At 37.3% G+C, this 25,652-nt stretch overlaps 1 protein-coding gene across 1 annotated transcript in view; it reads left to right on the top strand.

Moving 5' to 3' along the window:
• Positions 1-25,652, top strand: part of LOC131046346 (uncharacterized) — a 49,292-nt gene that overhangs the window by 5,548 nt on the left and 18,092 nt on the right. The window contains exon 2 of the mRNA XM_057980071.2: positions 8,652-8,901. Within this exon, the coding sequence (XP_057836054.1) occupies positions 8,652-8,901 (250 nt within the window). The remainder of the gene's footprint in view (positions 1-8,651; positions 8,902-25,652) is intronic.

Here is a 25,652-nt window from a genome sequence, read left to right as displayed (position 1 = left end):
ATCTTTTCCTTCTTCTTGTGCATAACCTTTGCAAACCAATCTAGCTTTGTTGCGAACTACAACACCATCTTCATTCAATTTGTTCCTAAAAACCCACTTAGTGCCTACCACATTTTTATTTATCGGTCGGGGTACTAGAGTCCATGTGTTGTTCTTCTCAATTTGTTCAAGCTCCTCCTCCATAGCTTTAAACCAATGATCATCACCAAATGCTTCCTTAGCAGTTCTAGGCTCAATAGTGGAGATCATGTAATAATTCTCTCTGATTCTTCTTCTGGTTAGCACTCCAACATCCTTATCTCCAATAATCTGCTCAGGATTGTGATTGAGTCTCACATACCTCGGAATAACATGATCATTATCTTCAGGTTCATCTTCATTATCATCTTCTTCTAAATTTACTTGTTTCCGTTGAACTGGTACATCAGTATTCTCTTTACCGGTTTTAGGTTTCACAGGTTCTGGTTCCAAAAACAAAATGCAAGGATCTTCATCCTTTTTCTCCACACTGGTTTCCCCTAAGACTTTGGGATACTCATCCACTCGAACATCAACACTCTCTATGATTCTCTGTGTTCGGTTGTTAAAACACTTGTAGGCCTTACTCTTGGTGGAATAACCAAGAAATATACCTTCATCACTTTTAGCCTCAAATTTGCTAATATAGTCACCTCTCTTAATAAAACATTTGCTACCAAATATCTTGAAATAACCAACATTAGGTGATCTACCATACCAGTATTCATAAGGAGTCTTGTCCTTACCTCTTTTTACCAAAATCCTGTTCATTGTGTAATCAGCTGTGTTGACAACTTCTCTCCAAAAATTTTTCGCTACACCTCCTTGTATCAACATCGTCCTAGCAGCTTCAACAACTGACCGGTTGTTTCTCTTTTCAATACCATTCTGTTGTGGTGTCCTCGGTGCAAAAAGCTGCCGTTTGATACCATTCTCTTCACAATATCTAGTGAATTCTTCGCCTTGATCTGTCCTCAGACACTTTATCTTCTTTCCACTCTCCTTTTTAGCTAAGGCCTTGAATGCCTTGAACTTATCAAATGCCTCTGTTTTATCCTTCAAGAATGTGACCCACATCATCATTGAGCAATCATCAGTGAAGATCATGAAATATCTATCACCTTGAATACTTTTAGTCTTTATTGGTCCACATAGGTTTGTATGAACCAAATCTAACAGATGCTCTGCTGAAAAAGACTTGCTCTTGAAAGTTGAGGATGTCATCTTTCCCAACTGACATTCCTTACAAAGAGCATGAACCGGTTTGTCCAATTGAGGCAAACCTCTCACTGTCTTTGACTTACTCACTTTAACAATGTTATCAAAATTCAAATGACAAAATCTCCTATGCCAGAGCCAACTTTCATCTACTTTAGCAATTAAACAGTTGCTGACTTTAGGATTCAGGTGAAACAGGTTACCTTTAGTCTGCTTGCCGGTTGCAATCAATTTACCTTTGCTCCCATAGATTTTGCACATGCCATTTTTAAACTCCAATGGATATCCTCTGTCATTGAGTTGGGCAACACTCAACAGATTGTGCTTTAGACCTTCAACCCAGTAGACATCATTTGCACTGCTCTTTCCATTAAGAGAAATAGTTCCCTTACCTTTAACAATGCAGGGTGAGTCATTACCAAATCTTACAACTCCGCCATCAAATTCCTTTAAAGAAAGAAATTTGCTTCGGTCACCGGTCATGTGATGTGAACAACCACTATCAATGATCCAATCATCAGAATTATCCATTCATGAAACTAAAGCTTTCTGATAAGATGTTTCTTCTTTAATGGCTACGACCACAATGTCTTCATTAGCATCACCATCAGATTCTTCATCAGTGATACCACCATAACAACTGCAATAAGACAATCTCTCTTTCCTTTTCCCTTGTACTTCTTGAACTTGTCTTGCTTGTGCTCATTATCACCATTAGGACAGTTAGCAGCTATGTGTCCAATCTTGTTGCATGCAAAACATTTCAAAGGTAATTTACCTCTATATTTGCCGGTACCTCTGGGCAACCCCTTGGCCAACAAAGCTTCAAGCTCAACTAAACTGCCTTCATCATCAACTTCTCTACTGGTTCTAGATTCATAACTGTGACTGACATCTCTACTTTTTCTCATAGATGGGTTAGAAACATAAGCTCTAAATGCTGATTCAGATTTCTGAATACTACCATCATAACCATTTAATTCAAAAGCAGTAAGCTTACCAATGATGGAGTCAAGGGTTACCTTGGTTTTGTCAATAGATTTCAACTCCTGAATGGCTACAACTCGAATAGCATAGACTGGTAGCGGGGTTCTCAATACCTTACTAACTATTGTGGCATCATCCATTTTACCACCAACACTCTTAATCTCACCAACTATCTCTTTTATCCTCTGACCATATTGTTGGATTTTCTCACCTTCAACCATCTGCATGTCATCAAACTTCCCTCTTAGACTCTCTTCCTTGGCAATCTTCACATGTTCATCACCGCTATAAATCTCTTCAAGTTTCTTCCATACCTCATGTGCAGTCGCCAGACTATGAACATCAACATATTCAACATCAGATAAAGAACTGGTAATAGCCTCCAGTGCTTGATTGTTTTCTTGTTGCTCTTTCTTCTGATCATCAGTCATAATCCCAGTAGGTGCAACATATTGACTTTTAACATGTTCCCAGTATTGATTTCCAAGACTCTTGATATAAATTTTCATTTTGTCACTCCATATCCTATAGTTCTCTCTATCAAACTTCGAACCTTCCTTCTTCATCATGATCTACAAGATCTTTACCTCAAGCTGTTAGGCTTAGACCTTAGAGGACTTGAGAAGCTCTGATGCCAATTGATGGTATGATGAAAGAACAAGGATCCAGTCAACTACTGAGAGAGGGTGGGGGTGAATCAGTAGATAGAAAAACTGATAAAACTTCACCAATCTCAAAATCAATCTCTCAAAGTAAACTTAGAACTATCAATGCAATATCTCTGTCAAGATAAAAACTGTCAAGCTAAACCGGTTGACTATTACAACACATAACAGTAATCAACTTGTAACTTACAAACATCCAAACACTTTTACTGAGATAAGTAAAACTTCATATTTCTACCGGTTATAATGACTTATCAAAGTGGATTAAGTAGTTAAGCAAATCAACCATAATGAAATATAACCACAAAAACATTCACTGCTTGACACAATATTTTTGACGTGGAAACCCAAATGGGAAAAACCACGGTGAGATGAGACTCACAAGATAACTATCTGAACTCTTTTGAAGTTCGCCCTATTAGTAGCCAAGCTTGTTAAAGCTTTTACAAAAAGTCCTGTTAAGAACTGATCCTGTTAGGAACCACCCGGTTAAGGGATTGACTATAATGCCTTGTTAGAAGCAATACTCCGTGAGGAGTAACCTTTGTAAAGGATTTAGAATCCAAGCTAATGGATCACCTTGTTAGAGGATTTGAATAACACCAAGCTTGTTAGGGTTTACCCGGTTAGGGGATTTAACTGCTGTAATTGTTAGAAAACAACAGGAGTTTGCTGATCTGTTTGAATAGCATTTCACTTGCTTGTTCAGATCCTTTTCATGCTCCTATTTGCCTTTACTCAAACTGCAGACACAACATCTGGTTCGGCAACCACACACTCAATTCAACTTTGCCAACACACTCAAACTAAAATAACTCATCGACCTTATAAACAAATCAACTAGGTCGGTAACACAACAAAAACCTAATTCTCATAGAGATTACAAACAAGTCGGTTCAAGTATGACCATTGGATTACATAACAATCTCTACACATCATTCAAGAAAGCCTTGACCGCTCCTTGATCACCGCTTCATCGAACTTAGTAACTCATCACGCGCTTTGCATTATATGCAGTATACTTGCTGATTCCCAAGACAAAAAAAAACCGTTACCTCAACGCGCCAAAATCACTTTGAAACTATCTTCATACAACATGCATACGTGTCATAATCATTACCGCTCATCATCAGATCATAAACCAATATAACCAATTCACCAAACTTAATCGGTTAGGGTTTATCAAAACAACAAATAGGGTTTACCGGTTCAACTCTCCAATACTTAGCAATACCGGTTCACTCCACAAACTAACCTACTAGTTACGGTTTCCTTTCACTAGCTCTTCCTACCGGTTACAAAACAACATTACAACAACATCATTACTGGTTAATTGACATCAATGACAATATAACAAATCATTAATGCAATCTTCATGCAAATGCCAACACATAGTGCTGGCAATGGTTCAAATCTAGTTGAGAATCTGAGATCTGTCCCACTCTAATAGCACACAACTAAAAGGGATGGGGCTGCTTGTATTGCAGGTCCATCTTATAAAATGGCGAGATTTGGTGCCAAATTATGGGGTTTATGAGAGAGGGGTCACACTGATCCAATGTCCCATCTTAATTTAGTCTCATTTTCCAGCATTTGAGGAGGAACGAATGTAAGGACTTTGATCGACCTTTTGATGCTAAACAAGATTACTGTCAAGATTTTCCATTGATTCTTGCTTATAAATAATCCCTTTTAAAAATCTTTGTGGTGCTAAACGGTATACTAGAATTGATCTAAATTTTTAATTTTGGTTATGACAAGGTACATTTAAAATTTTTAAACATCAGAAGACTATTTTCCTGTCTAAAGAAAGTTTCCCTCCATGGTTGTATTATGCCTTTTGACATTTTGAATGCCTCAAGAATATTCATGCATCTGAGGAAAAACATTCTCAATGTTTCACTAATCTCTCTTTGCTTGCCTACCTCGGTGGCATCAACATTTAGAACAAAATGTCGGAAGAATATCTCTCTCTGATCCAACAGGTGCTCTAAACCCTATGCCATCACAAGCTCCATGCTAACATGGATGTGTGTTCTGTCAGTATGAAGAAAATTTGTTACTTTAGTTATATTGTGGATGAGTTCAGTGACAAGCTGATCCAGGAAAGGTACAGGTTATTTAGAATTGATCCACTTCTCTGGCCCATACAGAGCTTCAGAGTTTTGTGTGGACATGTTCTCATCTTTTATGTATTGCTTGGCTGCTTTACGTTTTTCTTTGTGGTAGTTTCATAACAATTTTCTGGTGGGTGAACACACAATGGAATTCTTTCAATGAACTTACTAGAAACAATTGGTTCTACTTGATTGTTCACCTTTCTTGACTTTGCATCACAGGCATCCTATTCCATATCTTTCAGAATTTCAACAATGAAGTTCACTGCTACTTACCTATTATTGATAATTATGTGTGATTGTCGAAGTTGCGTGCCCATAGCATGGTATATCCTTGGTAAGGATGCCATCGTCAATAGCAATGCTATATCCTTGGTAAAGATACCGCCATCAATAACAATTTGAAAACGCTATGAAAGTGGAGGTTAGCATAAAGCAATAGGAAATCATGTTAGTAACAAGCTTTCAACCATAAGCAAACATGAAGATAAATCCATCCAAAGCATTATCAAAGAAGATTAGTAACCAAAGGAGCTAATTAGGAAATAAACAAAAGGAAATTAATATTACTCCCTCATGATGCTCCCTATGCATAGCTCTTCCTTGTCCTCCTCCTCTTCAAGATCCCGCTGCTATGTGAAGTATGCCCTCAGCTTGAGCACTAGCACAAAGGATGTCAAATGGAGGATGGGAGATGGTTGATTATGTGAAGTTTGGATCAAGCTTGTGAATGGAGTATTAATGTCAAATAGCAATTCCCACTAGTGGAAGAGCTAAAACATAATACAAATCATTCAAATCTAAACAAAGTAACAATGCATGGATAACTCTTGTGTGTGACTCTTCAACAATGAAGGAATGAACTCTATTTATAGGAAAAAATGGGAAAATGAAGGGTTGAGATTGAATTGTTTGAGAAGTGTTGATCCTCAATCCATGTGCTCTCTTTTAAGCCAGTCACATGTTGACAAGTATCAACAAGAGAAGGCTTGAGAGGAGAGGGGGACAAAGCATTAAATGCTTGAAGACTTGAAGGAAGCCATTAAAGGCTTAAGAGGACTCTAGAAGGAAGTCATTAAAGGCTTGAAGACTTTGAAGGAAGCCATCAAAGGCTTAAGAAGACTTTAAAAGGAAATCTTTAAAGGCTTAAAGACTTTAAAGAAAACCATTAAATGGTTGAAGACTCTAGAAGGAAACCATTAAAGGCTTGAAGAATTTAAAGGAAGCCATTAAATGCTTAAGAAGACTCTAGAAGGAAACCATTAAAGGCTTAAAGACTTTAAAGGATGCCATTAAAGGTTTGAGTTGATGGGTTTTGGGTTAACCTTTGGTTTAGGAATGTGCAAACCATTAAAGGGTGATTAGGCTAATAATAAGGGTTTAGACATGATTAGGAGAAGGATCAATGTGCAACTTACATTTTCTAGAAAGAATATTTATTTATTTAAATGTGAGAGATGAGATTTAAATAAATATGTGAGAGGGGGGGTTAATTAAACAAATATGCTTTATTTATTTAATTAATTGTCTGAATTTGATTAAGTGAATTAAATCAAATAAATCAAATAATTTTTTATTTAAAATGAGAAGAGGGTTAAGATGAATTAATTAAATATTAATTTAATTAATAATTGAAAAAAGAGAAACGATTATTTAAATGTGAATTTAATTAATAGTTGGATGAATGATAATTAAACAAATATAAAATTCATTTAATTGGGTGGACAAAAATAGGTGTCTACACAATGCTATATCCTTGGTATGGATACCATTATCAATCATGGATTTGGATTATTAGCATTTGCTTTTTGTCAGATGATGATTAAAATGGAAAGCACACATCAGCAGGTAACCTACCTCCAACGATTAATGATGTCTTTATTAAATGATCAGGGATCTTGTTATATTTTTTCAGTGGCTATGGTCAAAATGTATCACAAATACAACTGCAAATTTCGTTTGGCAGCCTATCTACGCTTGAAGATTTCTCTTTGTGGATGATAAAAAAATCAATTTGGTCTTTACCATGCATGAGTTTTGTTTATGGGATAATTTCTCCGTCAGAAATACTGGCAAAACTATTGTTTGGCACTGTTTTTTGGCATTACTATGTATAGCTGAAATAAGTGAAGGTGAACAAATACTCTGAAAGTAGCTAACAAAAGCCTCATGGATTTTTGACGTCCTTTGCAGGACTTCACTTAGAAAGTTGTAATGATGAAATTCTATCTACTGCTTGTTTTTGCTTCAAATTGTCAAGGAAGAAATTCAAGGCCATGTCTTGACTCTGTCAAGGAAGAAATTCAAGGCCATGTCTTGACTCTGCTTCATTTTGGCAATCTCTTATCCTTTGCCCTGTTATTTCATACTTTTTCACTTTACATGAATGGTCTTCTAGCTCAGAAAACTCATTTTGGAGAGCAATAGTGTGAATGTTGGAGTGCAAGAGTCCTCTTTTGTCGGTTGTTATGACTACAGATTCCATTCCTTTGCCATTTGTTGTCTGGACAAAAATTTGGCCAGAACAAGTAGAACTTAAATCATCCTTCTGCCAAGCATCTTTTCCCACAAGTTGAAGGACCAACTTCTAGATTGCATCATGATTTTCCTGCACTCATCTGAAGCCAACTGCCGAAATGATAAGCTTGAAGCTCAAGTTCCTTGTTACCTGATCTTGACCTGGACTGTGATTGGATATGATTGACAGATGAGTTGGATCCATAACCAAGAAAAATACATCCCCAGACCTATTGATAGAGCTAGGATACTCAAGAAGATTGGGTTGTGTGTAAACCTTTATAATCTAACCAAGATCTTAGAATCACTCTCATTGTTCATCATACCATCTGAACAACACTGCCCTTTACTTGTTTTTTTGAGTCCAATTCAAATTAACACTGTGCAGGGCATAATGATTTAGAATTCTCTCAGAAAGATATAAGGAATTAAAGATCATGGCAGTTGTCTGTATAGACAAGGGACAGGATGCTGATGGCCAATACTCTTGGTGCACAGTTTTAGTTGCAAGTCAAATGCCCGGTTTTGTGTATGCTTCTAAATCTCCTGGAGAGGCAGTCAAGTATTGGAATTGATACGTAGTGCTTTTCTAATTTGAACTTTGGTCCTTGATGATTAAAACATTTTCTTGTTCTCTTTTCAGAGCATTGTTATTAGAAAAAGTGCCAGAAATATTTTTAATATCTATATTCATTTGTGACATTTAATACTTCTGAAAATTTATGTTGGTCCTATTCTATAGTTATACTTATCATATTGAAAGTATAATATGTATAGTTTGCTAATATCATTTGACAGGCAATTTCTGTTTTATTTATTGGAAAAAGATATTTTTTTGTAGGAACTGTTCTGTAAAATTTTGTTGCTATTATTGGTTAGAACTTAGGAAACTGAAAAATGGACTATTTTGAACATATCTCTTGTTATTAATTTCTTCACTGTTTTCAGAGTACAGCAGTTTGGAGACACTCTCCTAGTTTTTAGAAAGAATTAAAATATTTTCAGTGCCATCGTGCCTATTGATGTTATTTTCATGATCACAACTGATCATTTAAAAATGTAGTAAGCAAGTTTATTGATATTAAAATTCTTTTTGTTATTGTGTGACTGTGTGATGTGTCCTTTGCAGTCAGGAGGATGGGAATCCATACCTGTTGAAAATGAGCATGCAAAATTCATTGGTAGAAGCTCTAGACTGATCATTCTACATCCTTTATTTTGTACAATTGATCGGCCTTATTCTATTCGTTTTCGCAATGAGTTTTATCGGCAAAGAAGGTCTCATACTGTATATAGAAACCGTCCGGGCATTGTTTCGGTATTGGAGAAAGTAATTCCAGATGTTGTGCATGAATCTACTAATAATCAGGCATCCTCAGGTAGAAGGAACTAGTGGATGATTATTTTTGTTTGAAACTAACAATTTATTTGCTTGTAGAAGGCATCCAATTTTAGCATTCTCTCATTATGTAATTAAGAAGTCAATTTTAACTTTTTTGAAATCTTAGAAATTTAGAATCTATTCCTCATGCAATATTTAGATATCTGTTCTGCCGTTTGTTCAGGCTTCAAAAAGGAATCATGAGTCTGTGACAATGAATGAAAAAACAAGCCAAGTCTTTAAAAGTTACAAATGTTTTCACAGTTAGTTGGTAATGAAAATAAATGCCCATTTCAGCTTGTCTGGAAGACTCTATCACAATAAAATTAGTCCTTGAGTATCTTAGCTGAACCTTTGGGAATATCTTCAAAAATTAAATTGCTTAAGTTGGTTTTAGCATCTTAGCTATTCCTTTGTTGATATCGAAAAATCTACAGTTTTGTTGTTTTTGTCATCTTAGCTGTTCCTGCATTTAAAAAATGGGTTCTATTGCTTCTTTTGCCATTTGATCCTTTTTATCAAGAATTTATTGTAAATTGTAATAGATGGTGTTAAAAAATGTTTTTTTTTCTTTAATATTGTTGATTGTTTCTTAGGTTAGCTTCTTGCTATCCAGTTAGTCTTCTTTGTCAGTAGTGACTGAACTTGGTAACTGAACAATTATTGTTAACTGTGCAAATTATTAAGCAGCTTTGTTTACAATCTCAATTATAATTTTTGGTGACTGTGAAGTTCATAACATAGAATATTTCAGGGGCATAGACTATTGGAATTGAAATCATGGACACTAATAGAGCATAACTATAAATTAGTTTGTCAGATTTAAATGAATTTATAAGTGAACTGAATCAATAGGTTGGAATAATTAAGGAAAAATACTCGTAGCTGGTTTATGGGAACTTATGGAAATTGCTCAAATAACATATTTAGGAAGCTAATTATAATGTCCAAGAGAAATGAATAGCATGCATGGGATTCAGATTAAAGATGAGCAGCGTTTCTTCCATTCTTGATGCATTGCATTTCTCTTGAAAGATTGAATATTGGGTAGTTAATTATAAAGGATATAATTAATGCATGGCACATCAATTAATAACCTTGAGACAAGCATTAATTGTTTTCCCATATCATTAATTGTTTTCTGTTTGAATCTTGAACTTGTGGATGGCAATCTTCTATGAGTTACTAAATTCCTAATCTTCATCTCTATCAAGGTTATTGGAATGTTTTCCGATTTCTATAGCTTCCCTTATTTTTTTCTTTATGAATTACAAATCTTATGCATGGATCAATATGTGTGATCAGCTAAAGTTGAGTTCTTTGTGTGTCCATAATATGTGTTCACATGGTGCTCCTTTATTCTTTGTTAAAAAGATCTTTTTAATTCTTCGATGTACGGATGACCACAAGAACAATCAAGGTGATAAAGCTCATTGCAAAAGTTAGGATCAACATCTATTTTCAATTTGAGCATCTTTATTATTTTATTTTTCATGCTATGTTGTTTGATTTACCCTCACTATATGGTATATATGCCTTGGCAACTGTTGATGTGTGTTTTATGCACATAACATTTCAGAATAAAATACCAAGGTAATTTACCCTCTCTTGAACAAAATCACCTCAGATGCTAAGGATAAGATCAACTAAAATGATTCCAAGGTTTATACATGTCGGGTCTTGACGAGTGGGTAACTCAATGGTCGATGTGAATTGCTGTGTTCACTTGGGGACTTACGCAAATGTTTGGATTATCTTCTTCGATTATGAAGATGTGGAATAGGTGTACTGACAACTTAGGATTTATCAATATGGCTCTGGATTTACTTACTAAAAAAAATGGGCAAAAGGAATAGGGTTCAGGAAATCTATTCTAAGCCTAGGAATGTAGGAAATGATGAACAAATCTAGTGGAATCAAACTAGGCAAGGTCTCACAAACAGGTATTGACACAAGCTTAGTGCAATCGTCTAAGGGTATACTTAAGGATTTTCAGACTATTACCATCACACATTGACACCATCCAAGTTGATGTTTGTCAAAGGTTGCATAATAATTGAAGTTAAGCTTACTCAAATCTCCAGTTGACCACACAAGACGCACTTACCAACGGCAAGAGGCTAGTGGTATGGATTAAGGATTCCACACAAATATATTCATCAAATCTTTCACTCAATCTAACGTACATGAAAATAAATTCTAATCTAACTTGGAGAAATTGAGAACCATGAATGCAAAGACAACACTTGAAGAGCAAAATCACCAACAATTGAACAATGATTATGATTCAAATAGTTGCAGCATATACCAACAATTCTACAAAAACTCTCTCTTACAAATGAGAGACAAGGAGGTATGTATAGAGTCTCTTACAAAATGGATGGCCAAGATTGATACAAGATCAACGGCCAAGATCATGCCAACAAAACCCTAGAATTGCCCTAATTAGGGTTTACATCAAAAATGGCACAACCAACATATGGCCCAATAAAAAGATACCTAGTCATCAAATAGGGAATCTTCTAGAAGATTTCTCCCTCCTAGCATACTCCAAGAATCTAGCCAGTACAGAATCTAACTCCATGGAAATGCTAGGCAAGGTATCCTGTTACAAATCAATCATGTCTAGTGAATCCGAGCAAGCGTCCAAAGTGTTCTCCCAATCTGGCATGAGCTTCTGCGAACTATGAACATGAATCAACAAAGAGACCAAGTCATCTATCTGACTCTACTTCAAAGAGTCCAACTGACAAAAATACATAAATTTCATTTTGTCTCTTAATTCGGCTAAGTGTAAACCACTAGCATCACTAACATCAACACCCAATAATTCTTCAATTGAGGCAATGATCTTCATCCGAATGTCCTGAATCAATCCCTCCATCTCCATACAACTCGACTGGAAGTTCTCATAAGTTGATATCTTCACGGCTAATGAACAATACCAGCCATGGAAATTGTATCTGTCTCCACTGTGCGCAATGTTCTCACTGACCAAGGTGGAATTAGGAATCTTCTTCAAAGCCTTGAGGCGTGGAATAGTCTTCTCCTGAATAGGTCGAAACTCTTCCCAAACTCCCTCCAAATACTGGATTCTAAACACGAGCCTTGTCCTATCATATGCCTGGACAAACTGAGTAAGGAAATCATCTGCTTGCTTTCTCGCACTCTCAATCCACTTTACCACCTCCGAGAGTGTATCTCTCGCTGCCTCATAGTGTGAATGTATTCCATGGCAACTGTAATAGGGGAAATAAGGGTGGGATTCTCACGCTTTATCCGTGCAATATACTCTCTAAGTCTGATATTCTCTTCTTTTTACTTTTCCTTCTCTACAATTTCTCTGTCTAACCTTGCGTCGATCGCCTTGAGGTTATCACCAACGTCTTGAAATTCTTGCTCTTGATGTACGACTGAGGGCAACTGAAGTGCTCTGGAAATCCATAGGGGTAGCAATGTCTGCTGTCACGCTTGCAATAGAAACAACAACCTGCGCAATCTGCATTCCTGTCTCATTTCTAGCTATGTGCGAAAAAATCTCATCTCTCTTGGGTTCCTTCTCCTTAGCACTCCTAGCTAGTTAGTCATCAATGTCATCAATAGGCTGTACCTCTATCATTTTCTTACTTTTCTCCATACTTCTCATCAACCAATCAAGAATAGCGGCCATCTCCATGCCATCATCGAGACACATTTCTCGATCAAGTCCTCTCAATGCCGAGATAACATCATCATCATCATCAGGATTATTCCTGGTTAAATCGTATACCTCATTTCCCAAACTAACTTCCAAAAGGACAGTAGGGGATCCCGGCTGATCATCATTCTCATTTGGAGGTGCAGATGTCGCTGTGGTATGTAACTCCTGAATATTTTCTGGTAGTATCACTGTGTTGGAACATTGCTGGGTTTCTTTATTCTGCTCTGTTATTTCAATCACCTTAATTGATGAGACACTGAGAGGTGGTGAAGGAATGATAGGTGGAGGAATGATAGTCTTTTGTTTCTTCTTCTTCACCTCCTCAATCTTCTTTCTCTGGCCTTGACTCCTCCTGGCATGTTCTTCCTTCTCTTGGGAGCTTGACTCTCTTCGTCTGCATGAATCCTGACATCACTGATAGTCCTCTGATCATCTTCGGAAGTAGACTGTTCTGGCTTCATCTTTTCATAAGTGAAGGGAACACCCATATCAACTAACTTATTCATTTGACTATCTACCCATGCACATGAGAAACTCAAGACCTCTCTCATCAATACATTCAGATCAATCTCCTTTGACTTTGATCAATTAGGCAATAAGATTGCCTTCTTCATTTCATTCTCATACTGTGGATGTGTATGATCCCTGTCATCTAACACCTGATAAGGAATGAGGAAAAGTCCACACTTCCTCATGAAATCCACTGACATTCTAGACCACATTCGTCTCTTCACTGCTTGCTCGTCCATCAGGTTGGCCCAATAATCTTCTATGTCTACCTTGTGGATGAACTTCTCTCCTCTGATCCTTCCAACTTTCTTATCGGGATCAAATCTTTCTTTTTTCTTGAAGGTAGCAAATCGATAGAATGCAAGCTCCTCACTTGCAGTGCCGACGGCTAAGGTAGACTGGGAAACCTCTGATGTCTTCCCAACTGAAATAGGGAATGTCATGCCTGTCCTATGCTTCTCTCTTTGAATGGCATCAAACTCTAGAAGCTGTCTCACCACTTCCAACAAGATCATTTTGTCGGACGGATACCTAGGAAACCTGTAGGGTTCGGATTGAAACCCATGCATCCTAAGGTACGTGAAAGTGGGAAACTGAATATACCACGATCCATATTTCTCTATTAGCTCTGTTGCCTCCTTGGACAATCTTCTGTGGATTCCGCCTTGCAACACCTGCGTGATGTACATAGTGAATACATCATTCACTCTCTTATAGTCTTCAATTCTATATATGTTCAGCTGGGGGTAACATTCATGACTCTTGAATTGTCCTTGCCCATTCCCGACTTCACCTTTGCATATCAATCCTCTGTATGAAACGAATCGTGCAAGCAGGTATACTAGGTAGGAAGTCATGGCGAATGACTTGGACCGCTCTACATTCCTCAGCTGAAAGTCTAGATTGTCACTTATGATCTTAGACCAATTTACCAATGTCCCTCTAAGACAGTCTTGGATGAAATAGAATATCCATCCATCGAATATTGCACCTTGCGGCATCCCTATCACTCTGCTATGCAGGAATACTAAGTCACTATACTCCTCTTTGAAGTCTGTGCACGAGTGTCTTGGGAGCCTTGGAATGATGAAGCCTAGGCTCAATCATCCACTTTTTGTTTATTATATTCTTACACGCATCCATCTTCTTTGTGTATCGTTCTTTATATTCATCCTTGGTCGCATCCTTCATATCTGTTCCGCATGGAATTCCGAACACCTCAGCAATAACATCCTCAACAAGGTAGGCAATAACAATGCCCTTAGGAGTTTTGATCATTTGCGTGAGAGGTTCATAACACCGTGCACACTCCAGGATAAGCTCACTGCATTGTATGGACTGTGGAAATCTAGCGGCATGAAAAATACCACTCTTCTTAATGTTCACATATGCTGGGGAAGGAATCTGATTTTCGACTCCGAACATCCGCTGTTGCATCTGGTTCAGGTCCAGGAAATGCATGTTTGTATCTGTGATCTCCTTCCATCTGGATGAAATCTTAGGCTCTGAATAGAATCCAGTCTCCAATATCTTTTGTAGTTCTTTTCTTTCCTTAAATTCGGACTTCGACATCGCACCTATACGAAGCTTGAAGTTAGAACTTAGGAAAATAAATTAAATTCCTGACTTTCTAAAGATTTTAAGCTAATTAGAGCATAAAGTGAAGAAAATAGTCCACACTCTTGGTAGATCTTGACAATTAAATTCGAAATGTGACAACATTAGGGTATGAAAACCCTCTATGAAATTCATTAATACTTCCTTATACTTAGAAATTGTGCAAACTAAAGTGCAAAGGAGTATACCGGATCAACGATGACTAAGGAAAGGTGTGAAAGGTTGTGTTTTCACACAAAGTATGTTTGAGGACACCTTCCACAATCAACAATGGAGGTCAACAAAATCTGAAGACAACCTGAAAATTCAACTTTTAAAACATGTTGCAATCACCTAGATATGCATAGATGAGAATCAGCCTTCCAAGGGAAACACAAGAAAATTTGAGCATGTATGTAGGGCTGGAAATAAAAACTTAGTCTGAAGACAAATCTGGAAATGAAGTTTTCACACTTACCAGCACCCTTAGGAATGATAAAATACTCAGAAATAAACTCCAGAATGAAGCAAAAAATGCTTCCCAAGTGAAATTGCAAGGTAGGTAGGTGGCTGGAAAATTTAATTATCTGAAAACAGCACCCCTACAATGGAGTTTCAGGTTTGCAACAATGGAAGATAACTCTGAAAATTGATTGAAAATGTCTCCAATCAGCTCCTTGGATAAAATTGTTTAACGCACAAAATAGCTGGGAACAAGATGTAAGTCTGAAAATTGATTTTCCAGCCAGCTATGGAGGTCAAACAAGCTGCAACAATGGAGAATAAACTCAGATCTACGACATATCAGCAAGCTGGGAATGATGGCAGCCACCAAGTGTGAAGGAAATTTACCAAAATAATGGCACAAACACTTGCCAAATCAAAATCGTCATTTCCAGCTATGGCGCCATCCTTGGAAAATCTGAAAAATGTCTTCAATGCACCTCCAATCTGCCAACAATCTGCAACTCAAATCTGGAACAACAAGCAATAATGGTGGAAAAATCGCCAAAGCTCACCAAAAATCGCCACCTTCCACAAAATCATGATTTTCACCAAAAAAGGCGAACTTCACCAAAATCGAAAATCTGAAAATATGGAGGCAATAAACCTCAATGGTAGAAATGGAGAGGATTGCGAAGATGGAAAAAAATGGAGGCCTTCAATCAAACATTTCACTTCAACACTTCGCCAAAATTTGCCAATAAGAGAGAAAAATCGCCAAACATGGAGACACCTGGCAAACTTAATAATAAAATAATGCTGGAGACTCCTCTCTTATACTTGCTTTTGCCTCTCACTTTCACCACACAAGCAATGTGTGATAAAAACTTGTTCTTATACTTGTTTGGAAAAACTAACTTGCTTCTAGAAGGGTAAAAACATTAAATGCTCATTGCAAGTTATTTAATTTTGTTTTTAAAATTTAAATAATCATCAATCATCATTTAAAAACAATTAAAATGGGGCTCATTTATTAAATATTTCAATTTAAGTCAAAATTGAGCCTCTAGGGGAAAATCGATATGGGTAGGGATTAAGAAATACTATTAAAAATCATTTAAAATGTCAAAATATTCCCCAAAAGGGAAAATCGATATCAGTATGGGTAAAAATCCATGCTAAAATTCATCAAAATGCACATAAAATAGGCCAGGGGAAAATTGATATGGGCATGGATAAAGAATCCACACTCCAAATTCACTTAATTTGCAAAAAACACTCCCTGGTGGAAAAACGACCTCAGTCTAGATGAAAATCCGGACTCAAAATTCATCATATTGCTCTCACTGGAAAATCGACTTGGGTATGGATTGAGAGTCTGCACAAAAATCCGCATTAACTTGTCACAAATACTTGGTGGAAAATCAACCCAGGCGTGGAAAATCATAGGCAGTATAGATTTAAGGGGAAACCCATGTGTAGTGTGGATTTTGAGTGGGGAAAAGCATGGGTAGTCAAGAATATGAGGGGAAAAACACCTCTTGCATGAAATTTTGACCTTTTAACCCTTAGAATATGGATTTCCCTTAGGAATTTGACATTTTAACCACTCAAAATCGCTAGAAAACTTCAAAACTCAATTGGACTCGGGCAAATTTTCCAAAAAAATGAGCGAAACACAAGGAAATTTATCGGGATAAAGCGCGAAATCAACTTGAATAATACCTTAAGAGCGAGAAAACAACTCCAAAAGGTCTGAAAATACCTTCAGACACATTAAAATCACCGATGTTCGTGTTTAAAACATGTTAACGCTCAAGAAGGTCAACACTTAGACAAAAAATTAGGATCATTAAAATTCCAACGTTTGCAACTTGATCCTATAACCTCAAAAACCCTAAACGGCACTAGGCATGATCAAAACTCCGAAACTCGGGCACGAGAAACGCAAAATTGCCCACTAAGCAGCCAAAACCCTAACCTGACAATGCAGAAAGCAGGAAAAAGAGGCAGTCCCCATTAGCAATGGGGTGATGTGTGAAAAGGTCACAAGAGTAACCTCCCTCAACTTTTTGTTTGCATGATATTGCTATATTTTCTTCTTCCCAAAGACACTGAAGATTTTGGAGATTTGCTTCATTTTATAGCCATTGTTTGGAAAACCTTGCCAAGATATATTTTCTCTTGCTCAAAATGGTTGTCATGTGCAATCTTAAATGAGTACTGTGAAGGATTATGATTGTTAATGCATGGTAGCTTATGCAAGATAAGATCTTCCTAACCTTCCTTGTTCTGTTATTTATCTACATGCTTCATGTCTGATTTATATTGCATATGATTATCGGATTGTACAAACATTGCTTATCATTATGCTATCGGGCTAACAATCCGATAGCATATTAATGTCAATTGTTAATTAGCATTTAATATGCTATCGGGGTATTAACCCGATAGCATATTAAATGCTATAAGTTATTGGGTTAAATTCACCGATACATACTTGCTATCGGGTGCATAAACATTGGCACCGATTCACATCTGTTATCGGGCTTAATTATATCGGGCATATTTGTTATCGGGTTTAATGAATACACCGCTTCATTTGGCATTAACATTGGTTAACAAATGCACCGGTTGGATTATATACATCGTGCACTTTGAATCATCGGTGTTTATATGAACCGATTCATTAAATTGATCAGTCATTATATTATGATATTACAATATGCTATCGGGGGTTTTTGAACCGATAATCAGCATTGCGTTAATGGTATAATTGTAAAGGCACCGATCAATGGGTGCATTGATCGGTCATGCCTAAAAGGCATGACCGGTCAATACACCAATTGACTGGTTGCCTAAATGATATATATGCCAATTGAATTCATTTGGAGAAGACAGAGAAAATATTAAATGATCTCTCTCCTTCAGACCTGCAGATAAAAATCAGAATTATTAGACATTGACATAATTCCTCATATCCATATATAGCATTCATAGTTCATAACTTGTTCTTTAATTAAAATTGAAATAACTCCACAATGATGTGACGACTAGTGTTTCGATTCCACAAACCTGTTATAGAGGATGATCATGCGTTAATATTTTTCTTGTGTAGTTTTGCTGAGATAATTTTATCCGTTCTTCTTGTTACAATTACATCCAAGAATGATAGAGAACTCTTGGTCTCCAACTCCTTAGCGAATTTTATGTTTCAAAAAATCAATTATGATGTGATGACTAGTGTTTCGATTCCACAAACCTTTTATAGAGGATGATCATGCATTAATATTTTTCTTGTGTCGTTTTGCTGAGATAATTTTATCCGTTCTTCTTGTTACAATTACATCCAAGAATGATAGAGAACTCTTGGTCTCTAACTCCTTAGCGAATTTTATGTTTCAAAAAATCAATTGACCTGTGAGAAGAATTCCACAAGATTTTATATTTATTATTCTACATGGCCCATTTAATGCTCTCTAATAATTTGGTGATGGATGGTGACTAAACCTTCTTGGATGTGCTCCTCATAAGAAAGTTTGACATCTCTCTTGTCCATCAAGTTTATTGAAATTAGGATTTGACTACTACAAGAGGAATGACTATAGGGAAAAACTAGTGCTCTGTAATGTCCCCTTTTCTAGCATGAGATGAGCAGGGGTTGACCTACCATTCGAGTTCCCGTAGGTCAATGACATGGTTAGGGGACTCATTCTGAGGGTCATGGAGCTTTGCAGGGGCTCTGTGAGCCATTTTGGACCTTCAGACGACAGTTCCTATTTTTTAGGGAGAACTGGCAGTTGATTGAATGACCACCTGGGGGACCAAGGAGTAGAGCAGGATCCTTTTGAGCAGTTACAGGTGTTTGGAGAGATGTTCCTACTTTTTAGGGCGATTCCCTACTTTTTAGGAGGTTGTGGCAGTTTCCATATTTGAGGTTCCACAGGACCATACCATGGTTTCAGTTTTAGGAAGATTGGGTGTGTTTCCTAGTTTCTAGGAGTATCCCTAGATTTTAGGGATGGGACTGCCAGTTGGCCCATCTTGTCCGGCATCAGTCACAGACAGGTGACGAAGTCAGATTCATGTTTGGTTGGTTATTTTGGGCTATTATTGGATCTATGGAAATATTTTAATATATTTAAATATTTCCTAAGTTAGCGATTAAATAAATTAAAATAAGGCTATGTATATAGATAGCCATTTCGGAGTAATAAGGGGTTTTTGGCTTCATCTGGTTTGATATGCCCATGTGTTATAGCTCGTTGGAAAGGTCTTGAACTTTGCTACATGATTCTCACCTCCCGGAGTCTTTTTGGATGCTTGAAGCTATTTATTCGCAATAAAGTGATATTTTTCTATAGTTTGACGCCATAATTGGGAAAGTGTCACTTTAATTATAAAGGGCAAACTTTATTATTCTTTAGGGTTCGACTTGCAAAGGGAAAGGAGTTATAAGGAGATGAAAACCTAATTGATAGCATCTTTGGTCATTTTGAAACTTGCGAATTTGGGAATTGCTCTAGAAGAGTGATTTTGGTCTGGGACGCAAACCCTAGGTCTGAGCTTGCTGGGACGTAGCCCTCAGCAAGAGTTGATAGTTGATTTATCCAGGATTGCACAGAGATTGTCAGAGGTAGAAGACACATCTTCTTGGCCTGAAGATTCAATGTGCATATTGGGGGTTTCAACAGGGCGACCAGTCTATTTCAGTTGGCACGTGATTTGCAGCAGCTTCCACGCCTCCTTTGCAACCACGCCTTGTTTGTATGTTGGCTTGTATTCAACTTATTTGGTCTTCCTTGTTCGTTGCCAATAATATTCCTCCATCTGGCATCAATCCAGATTGAGAACAGCTCCAAATGAATGTATGGATTCTTGCTGAATACAAAACTAGGTTATTTGCCTGGTATGATTTGCAGTATTTTCAGATTGTTTAAGTGTTCTTACATATGAACATTGTTTACTGTTTTATTTCACAGTTGTTGCTATTTATCACATACTTTACTTATAACATCAAAACCCAAAAAGAAACAATCCCTTTTTGCAACTTCTGTCTATTCTATAAGATCACCGGAAAATTACAAAAATATAGTATGTTTAATTAAGAATTTACAGCAGCAACAGCAAAAGGATCCGTTTGGGATCTTTCATGCTCCTTGAGGATGTGTCCCCTATGGGGGATGTTCCGGGGATGCCTAGGAATTGTCCCCTCCCTATCCCCTTTCCATGCTAAATTGTGGAAACATCTTGAGAACTTAAAAAATTGCAGGGTACATTGGGGGATGACTAGTAGTCTCCAAGACACATACTTAAGGACAATTTTAGTCAGGTTTTAAAAAAACTTACAATTTTCTATGTTACCCCGAGTTTCTGGGATAGGGGGACGGGGAAACGGGTTTCTGGGATGTTTTTATTTTCTTGGAGTATGGGATGGCTATATATATATATATAGGTAAATCTGAAATTTATATAACATTGTAACACAGTAAACATTCATCATAGCAACATAATAGCATTTATGGATCAGAATCTAGATTATAAATCTACAATCATTGAATCACTGATCATTTATCGAATCATCATGAAACTAAGAACACAACATCAAACGAATCAAATTGAATCATCATAGGATAAGATTAAGAACATAGGATAGCATCATGACCAAATGAATCAAATGAGAGTTCAAATTTCAATTTCATACATTCATAGATATAATTCATTGAAACAATGAAAAGTATCACTATCAAGTATCATATCATATATCAAAATATTTAAATAAGCAAAGGCTGCAAATTTCAGCAAAATGAAAAGTTAAAGACATAAAGTATCATGATTTATATCATATATCAATATTCAATTTTCATTGTATCAATGTATCATATAATGTCAAAGACTCAAAGTTTAAAAAAAAAATTAAATAGCTTTCATTAAATTTTTAAAGTCAAAAATTTGCAGATATGAGATATCTTCTTTTATTGCAGCGATATTTATTATTAAATTTATTGCTATCACTTTCATTCAAATAAAAATTTTAATAATAAATATCAGTGTTACCTAGAGACGTGTTTCCGACATGATTTGAACCGTCCCGGAAACGGGGATGTCCCGGAAACTCGGAAACCCGTTCTCTAGCTGTCCCATAAAATTAAATTTTAATGATTGGATTTTGATTATTTGTTTGACTTCCACTCTCATGCAAACTCTGAATTTAAATTATTTAACACAAACGTTATATGTTAAGGTTTTATAATGTATATAAGCATGCTTTATCCATGTTTTTATACGAATATTTAAAATTTCCCTATATATTTTAGATTTCCCTATTTTTTATATAGCTGTTCCCACTACCATCCCCTACTATGGGAAAAAAAAATCCGTCCTGGAAACCCGTTTCCCCATCCCCCCATCTCCTCGTCTCGGAAACTTGGGGTAACATAGATAAATATCGCTGCAATAAAAAATAAATTCTATAAAAAAACTTGTTTTTTAAATGCCTCTACCGCCGAAAACGACCGTCCATCCCTGGGACGGTCGAGGGATGGCTTGGCCGTCCCCAGCTGTACTGGGGACGGTCAACGGTTTTCGACGAAATCGTTGATCGTTTTTGAGTTTTCGGGACAATTTCCAAAAATTTTACTAGATCAGGGATGGCTTGGAAACGTTTGCGGTTGTCCCCTCGTCCCCGAAACCATTTCCATTTCCGGAACCTGTGCCTTTAGGATGGAAACACATTTCCGGGTAACATTGACAATTTCTCAATGCTTGTTTGGTTCATGAAATGTCCACTAGGATTTATAAATAATTTGAAAACGGTGTTTTCCATGAAGGCCTATGTTGTTTTGAAGGTGTTAATTTGGGCTTGGGATCCCGTGGGGGGCACTGTCGGTTGGTGTACGTTTTATCATCTACCAAACATTAGAATAAGATACCCAAAGGTATTCTATCCTCTCCTGAAAAATCACCGCTGGCGATTCCAAGGTCTATATGTGTGAACAAGCGACTTTATTGAGATAGCTACTTGGGTAGTGTATGCTGAAAATCTCCAGGGAGACTTATGTTTACGAATGTCTTTCAAGCTTCAGGACTTAGATAAACTCATCAATTTCAGGCTCTCTCTCTTTTTTGGATTTTCCGGGATTTAGACTTTCAAAAAGGGGAAAAGGGGATAGGGTTAAGAAAGCTGATCTAAACCTACGAATTCTGGAGACGGTATTAACTGGGTGTTCTCGGGACTTCGCCACACTAAGGACAACTACACAAAGTGGGTGCAATCTTTAATGGGTTGTGCTTATGATTGAAGTTTTGGCATACACAGAGGATAGGCTCAGACTAACTTTGCCCAGTGAAATGGAAATCATCCATTCACCAAAAGTATGAGTGGCGATACACCATTAATTAATACTTATCAAAACCTTCATTCAACTCTAACAACTTTGAAAGCAAATCTAAATTAACTTCTAATTAATGTGTTGAGGAAATTGAAACCATGCTAATCAGTCAAATAACAGAGATTACAAAGCCTTAAGAGAAAGCGCACATGCAATATATTATTTGAAAAATGACCTTCACGCAACAATATATCAAAAAACTCACTCTCCAAATGAGAGGAGGTAGCCTTATATAGTTTTTTAGAAAACAATGAACGACCAAGATCAAACAGTGATCAAAGGCCCAAATTGAAAGTTACAAACCCTAATTAGGGTTTCTCAAAACTCTATCAGTTAGAAAAGACAAAAGAGTGACATGTGGCATAGTTGTTATTATCATTGAGGTGAGTGTCCAGTTTCCCCTTTTGCAGATTCAATGTATTTGGACACAATGAGCCGAACTTCTTCCATAGTGACATTTAGCAAGTTACTAATCTGGAAGTTGACAACGTCCACATCGTCAGTGCACGTGGTGAGGATGCATTCCCACTCAACTGCCTGGGCAAGAAAGTTTTCGTCAATGAAGAGAAAACTCGCAATTCTTGAGAGATTTCCCTTATCAATCAGGCTCGAGACTTCGAAAAAGATCAACTGAATTTTGGCTCTCAGGTTCTCTGCCTGTAGGTTTTTTTTCTCGCATACCCTCCTTTTGCCAAATTTCTGATGCCACATGAAACACTTTACTTAAAATTTCTCTAACATTTTTCTCAATTTCAGAACACTGTCTCAGATTTCTTCAGGACCTCAATCCTAGTGACCAAGGCACAATACCAAGTGTTAAAATCATACTTATCCCTAGTCTGGATGACACCTGCATCTATCAAGTCTTGCTTTGACAGACCTCGGATAATCCTCAATTGTGGAAGTATTTCGTCTTGGATTTCTTCAATATCCTCCCAATTTGCAGCTAAGTCCCGAATTCTGCTGACCAATGACGAAGCCGACTCATGTGCTTTTCCACAAGTATGTCAGCACGTGCTGAAACATCTGAGGTCCATTCCTTAACTTGCTTGAATGTGCCCTTCATGTCCTCATAATCTTTCATCGACTCCTGCAGAAGAGGCTGCAGAGGGGTAACTGGTATATCATGATTAAGTGGCTTAGTTAGATGGAGAACATAGTTTCTCCATTGCTGATTCTCTTCCTCAACCTTCCTTCTTTTTTCCGAGTCTTGCTTTGAGAGCGTTGCAAGAATCATCAAAACCTTGGATCTCTTGAGTCTGAGTAGGCTTACTCAAATCCATAGTGATGATTTTATAATCCTCAGGAGTGATGTTATCCCGAGTTTTGCCTTCTTTGGGTACAGCTACCTGCACTGAACTGAATCCTGCACTATCTCTTTGAATTAAAGAGAATCTCTTGGCTAGTTTGGGTTGTTTTACTTCAACCGGTTTACTCACCATAGCCATAAATGCTGTTGTGTTCTCCTCTGAAAGAGCTTCCTTAGGAGCCTTAGCCTTCATTCTTTCCCTCAACCAATCTGGAATGGTTGATTGCTCCAAAGTATCTTTATCAAATCCACCATCTATTTCTCCAGGTCCAGTAACCATACCATCAAGAAAAACCTCTAGAGGCTCAGATTCCTCAACCTCTATAGCTCTAGTAAAAATTGGTTCCTTGGCTGGATTTTGGACAGCCTCTCTCATTATCTCTTCAACCGAAGGAGAAGACACTCTTACTTCATTATCCTCCATATCTGTGTCCATCTCCTGTTCTTCAATTGTATTCTGGTCAGGCACAACAGATACGGCACTCAAGGTCGAATGACCTTCATTTGATTCACGTCTTTCCCCAATAATTTTCTTTCCCTTGGCCTTTCCAGAATTTCCAGCAGGTTCTTTTCTCTCCCGAGACCCAACACTTTCTGGATTCCAAGCATTGCCTGAAGAAATACTAGGGTTGGAAGACAGAGTCATCCATTCCCATCAAATCATAAGTCAAGGCAACACCTTTGGACTTTAGCTGCTTTGTCTTCTCAGATGTCCACCACTTGGAGTATTGGACCACTGTCTTCATAAGGTCTGCCAAATCTGATCTTTCCCCATCTGCCCAATCAATCAAGGCAAGTGGCTCATTTTTTTATCTTCTCGAAACCCGATTGTTCAAGTTTAGGACTATCTTCTACTTGATCAGCAACCTTGAATACTTTCGTTGCTTTCGCCATGCTTAGGGGAATTCTCGACCAAAATCTTCTTTTGATTTCGAAACTATCGACTGCGTTAGCCCAATAATCCTCCAAATCAATTCTGTGTTCAAATACAATCCCTTCTACCTTTTTAATCTTATGGAATGGATCGAAATTCCTTCTTGCCTTGTATTGGTAGAAGGGATACCATGCCAGCTCTTTTTCAACAGTGGCAACAGCTTGCGATGATGGACATATTTCCAATCAATTTCCAATAGTGAGAGAAGATGTTCCTGCCTTCTTTTGCTTCTCTCTCTGAATTGTCATGGAGCTCTCCAGTTGCCTCACAACTTCTAGCAGCACAATTCGGTTGGTGGGATAAATTGGGAGCTTGTAAGGAGATCCAAAAAATCCTTGAATTCTGATATAGGTGAATTTTGGGTATTGGATATACCAATACCTGAATCTGCTTATGAGGTCTTTTGACTCTTGAGAGAGTCTCTGATGTAATCCACCTTGCAGTGTTCGCGTGATATGCATAAAAAACGTATCATTCACCTTCTTGAAATGTAATTTTTCTTCCATATGCAGCTGGGGGTAACAATCGTAAACAGGAAACTGATTCTCCTTGTTTCCCACCTCTCCTCTGCAAGTGAGGCCTCTGTATCTATAAGTTCTAGCAAGGGATTAGAACAAATATGAACTCATGTAGAAGATTTTATCTCCCTCCAAATTTTTCAGCTGGCTGTCCAAGTTGTTGCTTATTATCTGAGCCCAGTCAATCATCTTGACTCCATTCATTACTCATTTATGAAGTAATACATCCAAGGCTCAAATGGAGCGCCTCGGGGATTACCGATTATTCGGCTCAAAAGACAATCATCTCTCCAATATCTTCTTTAAAATATGCCCTCACCAAGTTCTTCTTTGATAGCTTAGAGGCA

This window comes from Cryptomeria japonica, chromosome 8, assembly GCF_030272615.1.
Source record: "Cryptomeria japonica chromosome 8, Sugi_1.0, whole genome shotgun sequence".
Taxonomy (NCBI): domain Eukaryota; kingdom Viridiplantae; phylum Streptophyta; class Pinopsida; order Cupressales; family Cupressaceae; genus Cryptomeria; species Cryptomeria japonica.
Note: the sequence above shows the minus strand (reverse complement) of the source record. Positions and strands in the feature narration are given on the sequence as shown.